The sequence below is a fragment of the Gastrolobium bilobum genome, unplaced genomic scaffold (genome assembly GCF_033153095.1).
Source record: "Gastrolobium bilobum isolate Gb01-03AN ecotype WA unplaced genomic scaffold, APGP_CSIRO_Gbil_v1 utg21876, whole genome shotgun sequence".
NCBI classification, from domain to species: domain Eukaryota; kingdom Viridiplantae; phylum Streptophyta; class Magnoliopsida; order Fabales; family Fabaceae; genus Gastrolobium; species Gastrolobium bilobum.
Window position 1 is genome coordinate 39,586 of NW_026895145.1, and position 14,432 is coordinate 54,017.

General features: G+C 36.3%; 1 protein-coding gene across 1 annotated transcript; it reads right to left on the bottom strand.

Annotated features, from left to right (window-relative positions):
• Positions 1 to 2,652: 2,652 nt before the first annotated feature.
• LOC133295385 (inorganic pyrophosphatase 1-like) lies at positions 2,653 to 4,166 on the bottom strand. Its single transcript, XM_061494239.1, has 4 exons — positions 4,029 to 4,166; positions 3,755 to 3,876; positions 3,421 to 3,622; positions 2,653 to 3,009 (listed from the first exon to the last, which is right to left on the bottom strand). The coding sequence occupies exons 1-4, from the start codon at positions 4,164 to 4,166 to the stop codon at positions 2,653 to 2,655; spliced, it is 819 nt and encodes a 272-aa protein (XP_061350223.1).
• Between the last annotated feature and the right edge of the window lie 10,266 nt (positions 4,167 to 14,432).

The following is a 14,432-nucleotide window of genomic DNA, read 5'->3' on the forward strand; positions in this document are numbered from 1 at the left end:
AGAAGATAAAAAGACAGAGAATGGAAAAAATATGTGCACGATTAGCACAGGAAAATATCCAGAAACATATCTTATTTATACACAAAATAATTTCGTAAATTAAACTTAATTTTGCGTATTAAAGATTCGGAAAAAAAAATTATTGCAAAAAAACCTATCAGTTTCCACTAAGGCATAACTCTGAAAAACTTCTCAACTCCCAATAAGATTCAATAATTTAAAAAACTTTTCAGCTCCCAATAAGATTCAATAAATTGTTGCAGCTTCCAACTTTCGCAGCTTCCAATAAAGAGATAGTGGAAATCTAATTATGTGTGTCAAAAACTATTTTTTTAATCGGTTTTCAATTTATTTTTTTAAAATTATAAGCCTAAAAAACAATTTAAAAAGTTACTATAACAGGAAACATTTCAAATTCCTTTAAGTGTGAACACAAACCTCAGATTCAAGGAGAATGCGACACATCATCAAAGTTTCCAATAAACGGTTTTACTTTAGAATAATATAGATATAGATTACAGGCCGTTAGATTTAATTCAAATCCAACGGTGATGAGATTGATTGTAAAGGTGATAAATTTACCTAGTGATAAATATAACCGTCCATGTTTATAATTAGTTACGGTTAAAACAACTTTTTTTTAAGATTATATATTTGTTATATTTTCGACTGCCCTAGCATTAAATATATATGATGACTGTGCTGCCAGTAAATTTTGTGTACCTCAAGTATTTTAAAAAATAAATTAATAAGCACAAAAATATAATATAAAAAAGATGCTTCAATTAGATAGATGGTCTATGTTTTCCCCAGCTATCCGATGCCATTTAAACCAAAAATGTAGATATTCCTCCTTCAAAATTTTAAACTTACAAATTTAAGTGAACATATGCAGCATAAAATATAGGAAAAATGGACTCTCATGTTATATAGAAAAAAATTTCTCTCATGCACATCCAAATTAGATGAGAGAGAAGAAAAAAAAAAGCATAGAGTGGATCTCACATTTGATTTATGTGCGTAGGAGACTCTCATGTAACATGACAGTCGATTAGGAAATTTTTGTAAAACTTTCCAATACACTTCTTTTTCTTTTTTTGGTAGATATTCCAATACACTTCTTACCCCATTAAACTTTCCCCAAATCAAGGTGTTTGAGGGTGATTTTTAACTCACAAATAAAAGGAAGAAAATACCTTTTATTTTCCTTCTTCTCCCTCCCTCTTGGTTCCCTTCCTTTCCAAACTTCTAAACACACCCTAAGACTTTGTTTAAGAGTTTGGAAAGAAAGAGAAGGAAGGGGATCCAAGGGAGAGGGGGAAGAAGGAAGGAAAAGAAATTAAATGGTATTCTCTTTCCTGTTTGATAGTTAAAAAAATGGTAAGAAAGAAAAATGAAGGATTAATGAGATATTGTTACCATTTTATCTTTTTTTTTAAATTAATATAATTATTATATTTTAGAAATAAAAATAAATTTAAAATTTTAACAATTTTTATGTACTTTTCACATTACTAAAAAAATCATATTTTCAACGAAATTTCTACGTTGCAAATGATGAAAATTTTGGTAAAAAATTATTTTTTCGTCATAATGCTTTTCATCGAAAGGCGACGAAATTTTTTATCCGATGAAATATTTTACAGAAATAAATTTTCACGGAATTTAGTTTCTTTCAAAAGTTTTGACGAAAATAATTTCTTAAATATTTTCGAAGGAAAAAATTCCATCAAAAGTTTTGACTAAAAAAAAGATTTCTGTCAAAATTTCAAGGAATGTTCTCCGTCCAAAATTTTCGATAAAAATGTGTTCAGACGAAAATTTTGACGAAAACTTTTTGGTCAAAATTTTTGAGGAAAATGTTTCATTCGAAACTTTCGATGAAATTTAGATTCCGCAAAGAATTTTAACAAAATATTTTTTTAGTCGAAATTTTTTGTCGATATATTTTTCGTTAAAAAATTTTGCGAAAATATTTTTTGTCGAAAATATCCGACGTAAATGTGTTCCGTCGAAAAGATCAATAGGATGATCATATTCACCTAACATCTCAAGGCACCTGCACCTACAATCAATAGAAGACTTTGTCGCCTCATCCATTTACTCAGAATAATTGAGGGATCCCCAAAACTTTGGAATCTCCTCATATTAATATCAATATTTTAAACACAAGATAATTATATTCTCCAATATACTTAAACCTATCTGTACAAAAATTTGAATTGAGAATCAGAGTGTCTTTATGCCTAAAAGATCTTATACCAATCAAATCTAAAATCAAAATTCGAATAAAAAATAGATTTAAGCTAATATTTGAAAAAAATTCATATAATTGTACTTTAATTGAGTGTAAACTGTTAAACTAATAATCTACCTGTCTTTCACACGCATCAAAAACATAACAATGGTAACACATCACATATAACAAAAATGGTAAAAGACGTATGTTCAAATTATAATATCCCATGTTCAGTTAAAAAATCTAAACATGTATGTAGCTGCTAAGGGAAGGTATCGGCAAGCTTTGGAGCAAACTGATGTTTGTATTTAATAACGATTATGGCCCTTTATTTTGGACCGATTCCAAAACTGGGAACTATAGGAAAAGGTTGATTTGGAAGTAAAGTAGGTAAGAAACTTCAAGGTAGGTTACTATTGCCGTACTGGAAGAACATGAGCCAAGGTCTCATGGGTAGAGACCGATAGAGTCTGCAACTTGTAATCAGCTGAAATGAACCAAGTATTTTCCTCCATTGAAATTTTTTTAATTAGCTGCAGCAAAACTTGTTCCAATTCTTCTCCTTCACTCCACTCATGGATTTCAGCTTTAATAAGCAATGGTTCTTTGCATATCAAGTCCCATACGGGGAAGTTCTTCCTTGGCATCACAAAATCTTTGTCTTTAAGCCTCAAGCTTGGACAGTAGTCCCCAACACCGTCCCCAAGATAGATGAACCTCTTGTTTGCAAAACGAGACATTGAGTTTTGAATCCTTTCTATGATTAGACCCTGTTAATATAAAAATTAGAATTAGTTTCAAAATGTCAAAATCAAGATCAATTAACCATCACTGGTAACAATGATATCAAATGGATTAATATCTAGAGTCTTTGGTCCTCAACATTGTTCAAAATCTTGTAAATTTTTTATTTCCAAGATAATATCAAATCCAGGGGCTCAAATCAGAGAACCAAAGATAAGTAATAGTTAACATCTTATCGAAATTAAAGCAATAGTTCTAGAAAGTAGAAACGTGTGTTGTTATATATCATATAGTTATTAGATTTGAGTCTATCTAAAAAATCATCATTCAGAGGTAAATTTTTCTTACTGGTTTTTAGGAATAAAGAATAACTTTTTTTTATTGAAAAAACCTTTTTAATAGTAAGGGATGTATGAAAGGTATGAACAGATACACACCTTGCACATGTTTGGAGGGCACAGACTGCACCTGTGAGGAGAGTTGTTGAAGTCATGGTAAGGCAACACTCTTAATATTCCCTCTTCATTAACATAACCTGGGTTAGTGTTAATCTCTGAGAAGCACTCCCTTATTCCCAAGTGCTTCAAAATTGTCTCGATAAAGAAAGTATTTGCATCGCTTACAATCCTCAAATCACACCTAAAAATTATAAATGCTACCATAAGTTTCTTCCTCCCCGAATCTTTGTTAGAAAATAAAATACTAGACTTTGTCTATACATGAGGGGGAAAAAAAGAAAAAAGAAAAAAGAAAAGGGAAAGAGATACATACCCTAAAGCATTGGCTGCTTTAATGGCAGAGATTAATCTGGGGTGTATTGGAATCCTCTGCAGAACTTGTACAATGTCCTCAATTGTTTTTCCATGTGAATGAAGCTCCATCATCATCCTATCCTATAAAGCCAAAACCAAAAACAAAAGCCTCAGTTATTTATATCATAAACAACGTAGATTGTAGAGAAAGAAACATATACTCTTGAAAAAGAACAGAGCATAGGACTACCACATATTTAGAAACGCAAAATGGGAGCAAATCAAAAACTTACCATGAGAGTGTTCCAAGGCATGGTGGGAAGGAGCTCATTGAACAAATCATTGAAACCCAATTCGTCAACAACCCAATTGTCACTGTCACAGTCGATGATGGTCTTGTCGAAGTCGAAAACTACCACAATTCCAGCCATTATGGTAACAAAGCGAATGCACAAAATCACAACAAGTCAGAAGAAAGAATCTGTTTCCCAAGAATTAGATCCCTATTGGGTGTCTCGTACGTACTGCTCTCAAAATCGTGTATTGCCTTGGGTTTCTCCGAAGGGTATTTATAGTGAACGTGGAGCTAAGGTGAAGGAATATTATATTAGATTCTTATTGTGATTTCTGTTTCTAACAAATTCCATCAGAGCAGTTGGATGTGATGAACTTCATTTTGGTCAAAAAATCAGAGGGCAAAGAGGGTGTGGTAGAGATTTAGGGGTTAAAAAAATGAAATATTCGAGGGAATTTAAATGCATCTATGCATTGCTGTTTTATCCCACATTTAAATTTGGATTGTATCTCTATTGTCTCACGTGACGAAAATTCCACCTTAAATTGGATTTGTATATGAGATAAGATATTCTATCTATTTATTTATTTTATTTATAATTTTATAAATAAAGATATCTAATCATAGTTCATACGGTGAATTTCTTGAAGATAATTGCTGGCTAATATTCCAGTTTGAATTGCCGTTACACTTTAATCTTATGATTTTTTACAATCTTCGAGAAAATGGATCTCACTTCAACAAATTAGAAATTAGTTGTCAAATTGTAGGTTAATTATTATAATCTAGTGATAAAGCTTTAACAGAAATTCAATTTCATTGGCCCGCAAAAGTAATTAATAAAAATAGCGATACTATTCGGGGTGTTAACGAGCCGAGCCGAGCCGAGCTTTGGTCTTAACGGGCCGAGGCTGTGTTCAAATGTGTCAGACTGGCCTTAGCATGTTACCTGTTACGAATATAATATTAGCCTGTGGCCTGGCTCATTTACAAAAATAAAAGCCTGGTTTAGCCTGTTAGCCTGTTTTAAAAAAATAAGACAACAAAAATTTACCCAAAATCTACAATCAACAGCACTAGTAATTTCATAAATATTCATAAATTTAATGTATATCCAAATAGCATAATATAAAATAGAATCATTCAAAAAGTCTGTTTAATTAATAAAACGGGATGAAATGAATTGAGAAGAGAGAGAGTGCTATCACAAGTAGTATAAAAAATATAAATAAAATAAAATAAAAATATATTAGGCAAGTCTGAGAGGCTCTAGGGCCGAACTTTTGAATTGGAGCCTGAAGCCTTTTTATTAAACGAGCTTTTATACAAGTCTAAGCCTGGGTCCAACAATCAATTTTAGACATTTAAGTTTAGGCCTTCACGAGCCGAGCCAAAGGCCCCTGGCTCGTGTAGCACCCCTACTTGTGGGCTTTAGATGAATACGAGGATGAGACTTACGGAATTAGATATAAAAAAAGAGTGAGTTTCAAGATTAATCAGAAAATTCAATATCAGGAAAAATAAAATAAAAGGATATGATGCTTTTAGGGGTGTCAACGAGCCGAGCTTTGGTCTTAACGGGCCGAGTCTGTGTTCAAATGTGTCAGACTGGCCTTAGCCTGTTACCTGTTACGAATATAATATCAGTCTGTGGCCTGGCTCATTTACAAAAAATAAAAGTCTTGTTTAGCCTGTTTAAAAAAAATAATACAACAAAAATTTATCCAAACAAAATATACAATCAACAACACTAGTAATTCCATAAATATTCATAAATTTAATGTATATCCAAATAGTATAATATAAAACAAAATCATTTAAAAAGTCTGTTTAATTAATAAAATTGGATGAAATGAATTGAGAAGAGAGAGAGCTATCACAAGTAGTATAAAAAATAAAAAATAATATATTAGGCAAGCCTGAGAGGCTCTAAGGTCGAGCTTTTGAATTGGAGCCTGATGCCTTTTTATTAAACGAGCTTTTAAACAAGCCCAAGTCTGGGTCCAACAATCAATTTTAGACATGTAAGCTCAGGTCTTTACGAGCCGAGTCAAAGGCCCCTGTAAGACCCCTGGCTCGTTTAACACCCCTAGATACTATTATAGAAAACATACATCTCAATTTTAATATGATTTCAATAACATAGTTTCGTATTACTATAATAAAATTATAAAAATTCTTGAGTTCCACCACTGGACTAATGAATTAGCTATTGCCCAAAACGTGGCATAAATCCTCTTCATAATTCCTACTTAATGCGCTTGAACAAAACTCGATTCACTCTCAATAAGTGTATTCAAGAATTTAATGTTCTCACAAAAAAAATAAAAAGAATTAATGTAGGAATTCTTATCTACCTTATCTAATCATTTTCAATATTATTTTATCAGAATCTCACTTTTTTTCTCTCATCTTGAGATTCTGATTTAATAATATTAAAGATGAGAATTGAAATCTTATGTTGTAGAGACAAAAAGCATGTGGAACCCATATATTAGAAAAAATTATGTGTAGGACCTATGTCAGCACGAAAATCAAAGGGTGAGTAGAAAAATTTCAATTCTCATATTGAATGAGAATTATAAAACTCTTTATTTTTACTATATATTTATTGGTTTTGACTTACCAACGGATTTTATCCTACATATTTGACAATTGATTAGCGTTTTGTTTTTGTTTTTGGAAATCATTGATTAGCACGTTTCGTTTGGCGATTGGCAATCATCTATATGACTGTATGTGTTTCGGGGATTATGTCCCCATTATTACTTAGTAATGTTAAAACAGCGGCCCGATACATATTGTGAATTTGTGATTGCCTTTCAAAAGAGCACATTGTCATTTTTAATTTTGATTATGATGTTATGTCCTCATTATTAATTTTCATTATAATTCGCAGCCCTCCTCAATATGTATCACTTTCCTCTAGCTCTATACCACTCAATATGCTTCAAAGAATCATAAGTCAATGCACTGATAAACAAAAGATTAAAAAGAAAGGAAGGAACATGTAAAACGTTAGAAAGAACGAGGGAGTCAGAAATTTTAACTTAACCAAAAGAGGAAACAATAACAGTCGAACCATTACGAAGGGAAACCAAAGATTGAGATGAAGAGGAAGAAAGAAAGAGATCAAGCTTAACACAAACGTGATGCGTAGCTCCAGTATCGAAAATCCAACAAGATGGGGGGAAAAGAGAGTGAGATCTTACCACTGAAGCTAGCTACCGAAGGAGATGAATCGGTGACAGACGATGTAGTTGTCGGAAGAGATATGGACGAAGAAGTTGAAGCTTCATTTGCGTTGGTGAAATAGAGTAAACTATCGGCAATCTCCTTGGTGCCGGAGTTCAAGATCCATGAGAGTACTATAGAATTACAACGATTCCAAACAGAAAATAAAAGATCAGTGGAGGTAGGACGGAGAAGAGAGCCATCGACGAACACCAGCTTATTTTTGGCAGTCAAGGCAAGCAACATTGCACAATGCCATGAATTGAAATTGGAACCTGATCAACAATGAGAGACCAAAATGAGGCCAGGATGGTCACTGCTATGCAAAAAATATGGACTAGAGGAATCATCCATAGAAATAGAACTTGATGTATTGGAAGAGGTGGAATCAATTGGCAGTGGACGGTTGTTGCCTCGGGCCATGGAAGAAACAGCAGAAAATTAGAAGGATACATCTGATATCATATCAGCTATAGAAAAATAAAACTGAATATTCATCCTCTTTTGTATTGTATATTCTGAATGATAATGAGGAATACAAAAAGCTGTATATGTAGCCTCAGCAAAAAGAAAATGCCTAACAGAATCTCACACACACAAGAGGTGCTAACAGAAACAGGTACACCTCAGCAACAATCAGTTACAACAAGAATAAAAATAAGAAAAATACTAATATGCTAATAGTATAGTCTTGAATATTAATCCTAAAATAATTTTGAATAATTTATGTAAAAATACGAAAATTACGTAGGCAAGAACCAAGAGCAATAAAATATCACTTTTAAAAACTTGTACCAAGCTGTAGAAATACTTTTAACTTTTAAGCTACAAAATAATTTGAAGGCATGCCCACCAAAAATACACCAAATGAGCGAGGAAATCCCTCGTGTACAACTTCCCTCGATTGGAAGATGCAAATATGTTTTTTGGGGTAGTCAAGATTATGGTCAATGTTTAACTAAAAGACCCAAAAGACTAAGCCATGGGTTAGGCGCGTATCTGCACGCGCGCGAAATTTTAACTGTCTGCTAGGGTTTCTCTGATTGATTTTTTCTTTGAAGTTCTGTTAATAGAGGTAGCAAATTTCACTAATAGTGATCTACTGTCTATGTCTCAAAGGAGTACGAAGCGAACTAAGAATGGAGAGGAAATTCAAGCTGAAGCACGTATGAGGGAAGTTTTGAAGGAGTATCAGTCTGGTACTCCGGTGATTGAGAAACAACGATCATTTGCTGAGGTGACGGGAGTGGAGAATGGTATTGCTGGAGAGGCCACATCCTGGATTTTGGAGGAGGTTGAACCTGATCTGGAACCGCTGGACCCGTGCATGGGTGAGATCTCCGAGTGGGGTTTTCAAACGGTGTTTAGAGAAGACGGTTCTGTGGAAATAAGAAGTAATCAAGAAGCTCGAACTAGGATGCGTCAGCGATGGAAGAATGCTCTGATTGTTAAGCTCCTGGGGAAGAAGGTTGGGGTTGGTTTCATGAAAAAAAGACTGGAATCACTATGGGCTAAGGCAGGAAGCATCACGGTGGCGGACCTTGGCAATGAGTTCTTTTCTGTAAGATTCAGCAGCCTTGAAGATCTAAATCTTGCCATCTCTGGAGGTCCCTGGGTCATCTTAGGCCACTACCTAGCTAGTAGGAAATGGGAACCCTGTTTTGATTCGGACACAGCTAATATCCATAAGGTTGCAGGATGGGCAAGGCTTCCAGGTATTCCTCAAGAATACTGTGAATTTCCTTTTCTTAACCAGTTGGGATCGGTGATAGGGAAAGTGTTGAAAGTGGATAAAACCACTTCCACTAGAGATAGAGCTCGTTTTGCAAGAGTTTGTATCGAAATCGATCTCTCAAAGCCTTTGAGAGGGGAATATATTATTGATGGGCGCAGGAAAAGAGTTGAATATGAGGGGCTTTTCCTGATCTGTATCAAATGCGGCAGATATGGGTATAATTCGGATTCCTGTCCAGATTTTGTCAAGCCACCTTCAGCTCCCAATTCTGACACAACTCAGGAAAAGCCAGTGGAGAATCCTGGGACTCAAGGTGTTGGACCTTGGATGATTGTGCATCGCAGGAAGAAAGGCAATCAAAATTTTCATAAAATGGAAAATGGCAGCACTAGAACATTTGGTGCAGACATATCCAACAGAAAGAACATGGCTGGACCCAAGACTTTTTTGCAAAGTGAGAAAGCTGCCAGGAAATCTGTCTCTGAAGGGAAGCCTGTTGTCAAAGCTCCTTTCCCTAAGGAGTGTAAGGAGAATGATTCTTTGGATACGGCTAGCATACCCCCAGTTGAGGGGATGAAGTTTTCAGCAGTTTCCTCGAAAACTGCTAAGAAAGCTGCTGGAGCAAAATCAGTCCTGTCAACTGTGAAGAAAGTTCCTTCTAAGTTCCATTTTGTAAAAAGAAAGGGAGCAGTTTCGTTTCCTTCTGTTATCCCTATAGCACACCCTAGCTCACTGCAAAAGTCTACATTAAATCCCATTCTGGCTTCTCCTGGGCATCAGCAAGGCATGACATGGGGTGATTTGATGATGGCTACTGATTTGTCTTCAGGAGAAGGTAATTCTGCCATTTCCAGTTCCAACATTGAAGAGGACAACTTGAAGGGTGATGATACAATGAAGGATCCTGACCCTCCTGATTTAGCCGTGGGAGAAGAAGCAAAGTTGGTAGAAGGCCACTCAGGTATGGAACTGGAATCTCATTTGTGCACTAGTCTTACTGATGCTATGGTTGTTAGTTGTTCTGTCTGTATTGAGAAAGAGGCTGGTATTCAGAAGCCTATTGGTGAAATCCTTGATTTAAGTAGCAAGAACTTTGGAATCTTGCAACATTCCCAAAGTTCTCAATGAATATCTTAACCTGGAATTGTAGAGGGGCTGCCAAGAAACAGTTCAAAGGCACATTTACCAGATTTTGAAAAAAACATAGAGTAGGTGTGGCTGCTATCCTAGAGCCAAGAGTTAGTGGAAAGAAAGCCATCAGTATTATTCGTAGCCTGGGTTACTCCAACTATATAATTGCTGATGCAAAGGGTTTTACCGGGGGAATCTGGATTGTGGAATTCTATTGATGTTTAGATTTCTCTTCAAACACTTCATGATCAATTCATTCACTGCTGGGTGCAATTCCCTGAAAAGAAAGGCTTCTTTTGGACTGCAGTTTATGCCAATCCTAAATAGGAGAATCGTAGGGTGTTATGGGAAGAGTTGAAGCAAATTGGAAAACCATGAATGATTCCTGGCTACTCTCTGGTGACTTTAATAAAATTGTTTCAGCTTCACAAAAAAGAGGTGGGGGGCCAATTGATCATAACAGATGTCTTCGATTCAACACTGTGTTGGACTCTTGTGGAGTGATGGATCTTGGGGGTGGGGGAAATAGGTTCACTTGGAAGGGACCTAAATTTCTCAATTTTGATAGAGTATACAAAAGGTTAGATATAGCAGTATCTAATGAGATTTGGAGAGCTAATTTTGAGGAAGCTGATATTTTGGTGTTGCCTAGACTTTTCTCAAATCACAGTCCTATTCTGATTAGATTGGAGAATGAGGAACCCAAATGGAGATATAGGCCTTTTCGTTTTTTGGCTGCTTGGCTAAAGGACCACAGGTTTAGTTCCTTCTTTAGGGAAAATTGGAACCATTCTTCTTGTCTTTTGGAGAGTGTGAATTCTTTAATTCCTTTACTTAAGGAGTGGAATAGGAAGGTGTTTGGCTTTACTTATCACAGGAAGAACAGAGTGATTGCTCGTATGGAGGGTATCCAAAGACAACTATCTTCTAACAACAGTGTTCATCTTGAAGAGCTGGAGGCCAACTTAAGAAGAGAGCTCTCTGAAATTCTGGACCAGGAGGAGTCAATTTGGTACCAGAAATCTATGGGAGATTGGATTAGAGATGGTGATAGAAACACCAGGTTTTATCACACCAGCACTCTTATTCGTAGAAAAAAGAATAAAATCTTCAAGCTTCAAGACGATAAAGGCTGTTGGGTGACTGGAGATGATGGGCTAATCTCACTAGCAAGAAGTTTCTTCGTGAATTTGTTCTCGAAAAATTGCAATGAACCTAGCTGGAATATATCAAAAAATAGCTGGCCTATTTCGAATGATGATCAACTTGCCAAGCTATCTGTAAATATCACTCTTGAGGAAGTCCAGCTTGCTTTTTTTCAGATGCCCCCCTTAAAGCCCCTGGACCTGATGGACTTCCAGCAATGTTCTATCAAAAAAATTGGGATTTGTTAAAAAAAACCAGATTTTCAATAGTATGCAGCACTATCTCCGTCATCCGGATCAAATTAGAGATATAAATCACACCCTTATAGCTCTAATTCCTAAAGTTGATAGGCCATCCTTGATGATGCAGTTTAGGCCAATTGCCTTGTGTAATTCGGTTTACAAGGGGCTCAGCAAGATTCTGGTCAATAAAATTAAGCCTTTCTTGGGGAATATTATTTCTCCAAACCAGACCAGTTTTGTCCCAAAGAGACACATTCAGGACAACATTATTATTGCCCAGGAACTTATACACTCGATGCACAGGATGCAAGGAAAGAAAAGCTTTTTCTCTATCAAAATTGATTTAGAAAAAGCCTATGATAAACTCAATTGGAGTTTTATCAGAGCTGTGTTAGAAGACTTGAAGTTCCTATAAGCTATGGTAGGACCTATCATGGGGTGTGTTACTAGCCCGTATATGGAAGTCCTATGGAATGGAGCTAGAACTGATGGCTTTCAACCGCAGAGGGGAATAAGACAAGGGGACCCTTTATCCCCTTATCTTTTTGTTCTATGCATGGAGAAGCTCACTCACTTGATCTTGGATGAAGTGGAAAAAAAAAAGTGGAGTCCAATTAAGGCTGGCAAATCTGGTCCAGGTATATCTCATCTTCTGTTTACAGATGATATCATTATTTTTGCTGAAGCCTCTCTGAGTCAAATGCATAGCATTTTAGACTGTTTTAACAGTGTGTGAGTATAGAGAATCCTGCATTTTTTTCTCTAAGAATACTCCCCATGAGGCTGTGCTTGAGATCTCCAATGCTTGTGGCTTCAAAAAAGTGAACATCATTGGTCGTTACTTAGGAGTTCTGATGAAGTATGGAAGAACAAGGACAGATCACTATGCTGATGTGATTAATAGAGTTCAAAACAGACTCCAAGGATGGAAGAGCAAGTGTTTAGCTTTGGCTGGCAGAATAACTTTAGCTAAAAGTGTAATTTCTGCAATCCCTATTTATCAAATGCAGAATAACACTTTTCCTGTTCATGTATGCCAGGACATTCTCGATTCTACGAGAATTTTTATGAAAGCCTTTCATTTGCTTCTCTTCGATGGAAGTTGGCGTAACAATCTGGGCCCTGTCTCGGAGAGAGGCTCGGTGAAATAGACATGTCTGTGAAGATGCGGACTACCTCCACCAATTTTATTTGGGGTGATACAGATTCTAAGAGGAAAGCTCATTATGTTGCTTGGGAGCAACTTTGCAGTCCTAAAGAGTGTGGAGGCCTTGGAATCATCAACATGAGGATCCAGAACGAAGCCTTTATGAAAAAATTGGCTTGGAAGTTGATAAGTGAGCAAGACAGCTTGTGGGCTCAGGTACTGCTTGGCAAATACAGGAGGAAGCAGAACCCCAAGCACAATCTGATTGCTAAAGTGAGTGATTCCCCTCTTTGGAAGAACATCTGCTCAGCCAGAGAGAAGATGGAAAATCAACTTGAGTGGATGATTGGCAATGACATGGAGGCTCTCTTCTGGACAGATGATTGGGGATTAGGCCAAGTTAATCTCTGGGAGCTGGCCTCTCCTAAACCCCCTGATACTGATTTGGAACTCACAGTTTTCGAGCTGGTTGATGTAATTACAGGGGAGTGGAACCTGACTAACTTGGGGAAATTTCTGGATGACTCTATTTTAAGCAAATTGTGCAGTTTAACTCCCCCCAGTATTGATGATGCTGATGACAGGCCGAACTGGAAAATAAAAACTCCAAGTAAATCCCTTGTTAAAAGTGCATACTGCCAAATAATGAATTTTAACATAGGAAATGATAAAATCTGGTCTGCTATTTGAAAGTGGAGAGGACCCTATAGGATTGCTGTTTTTATGTGGCTGGCTTGTTTGGATAGACTACCTGTTAGAAGTATTACATGTCACTGGGGTGGAGGGGAAAGCCTTTGTCCTGTTAGCTTCACTAGTCAAGAGACAACTGTCCATATTCTCAGAGACTGTCAAGCTGCAAGAAGCTTATGGGAAGCTTGGTTTGGTGGAATTATCCCTATTTCTTTTTTGGCCTTAGATGGACAAAGTGGTTTCGGCTAAATATTTTCAAAACTTTTTCAACCAATCTCTGGAGCTCTTGGAAAGAAGTCTTTTTTGTGTCTTGCTGTTTTTATGGCATTGGAGAAATGCTTCTGTTCATGAGGTTAATTTCTCATGGCCTGTTGATCCAGTTAACATAATTTTTAACTATCTGATTGACATAAAGAATTATGCTTCATCTGAGGCATCTTTGCCAAGGCCTTTGCACCTCTATGCCGTGAAGCTCCTGTTGTTAGTGTGATGCAGAATTATGTGGATGGAGCTGTTAGTTTAAACTCTAACATAGGAGCTTGTGGTGGCTTCTTAGTTGCAGACAATGGAGAATGACTGGGAGGTTTCTCCTTGGATTTAGGGCCTTGCTCTCCTATAGAAGCTGAATTGTGGGCCATGTTGCAAGGTCTTAAGCTGGCAGCTGACAGAAAGTATTCAAGAGTTTGGTTAGGTAGTGACAGCCAAGTAGCTCTTTTCTGTGTTGATGATCAATCAGATGCAGCTGGTTTTGTTTCCTTAAGCAATAGAATAAGGAATGCAGCAAGCAGCTTCGAGGAAGTTCTTTGGAAGTTTATTCCAAGGGATTTTAATGATTGTGCTGATAATTTAGCCAAGTTAGGTTTTAGTCTTAAGGGTAAAGAGATAGTGTATTATCCATCTCCCCCTATTAGTATTCTCCCTGCTGAGAATTCGTTTTGTACAAACATACTATTTGAGGATGTTCTTTTGAACATGCAGCAGCTTTTAATATAGTTTCTCTGGGCTAGGCCCTCCATTTTTATCCACAAAAAAAAAAAAGACCCAATCTTTCTTTCCCCATCACTATGCCCTGCCCAT

What these genes read in the sequence shown, in the direction of transcription:
- LOC133295385 (XM_061494239.1), bottom strand. Translation starts at nt 4,166, where the DNA reads ATGGCTGGAATTGTGGTAGTTTTCGACTTCGACAAGACCATCATCGAC. An exon ending in AAAGCAGCCAATGCTTTAGG is followed by an intron (nt 3,623 to 3,754) that starts GTATGTATCTCT and finishes TATAATTTTTAG; the next exon opens with GTGTGATTTGAGGATTGTAA. An exon ending in GCCCTCCAAACATGTGCAAG is followed by an intron (nt 3,010 to 3,420) that starts GTGTGTATCTGT and finishes TTATATTAACAG; the next exon opens with GGTCTAATCATAGAAAGGAT.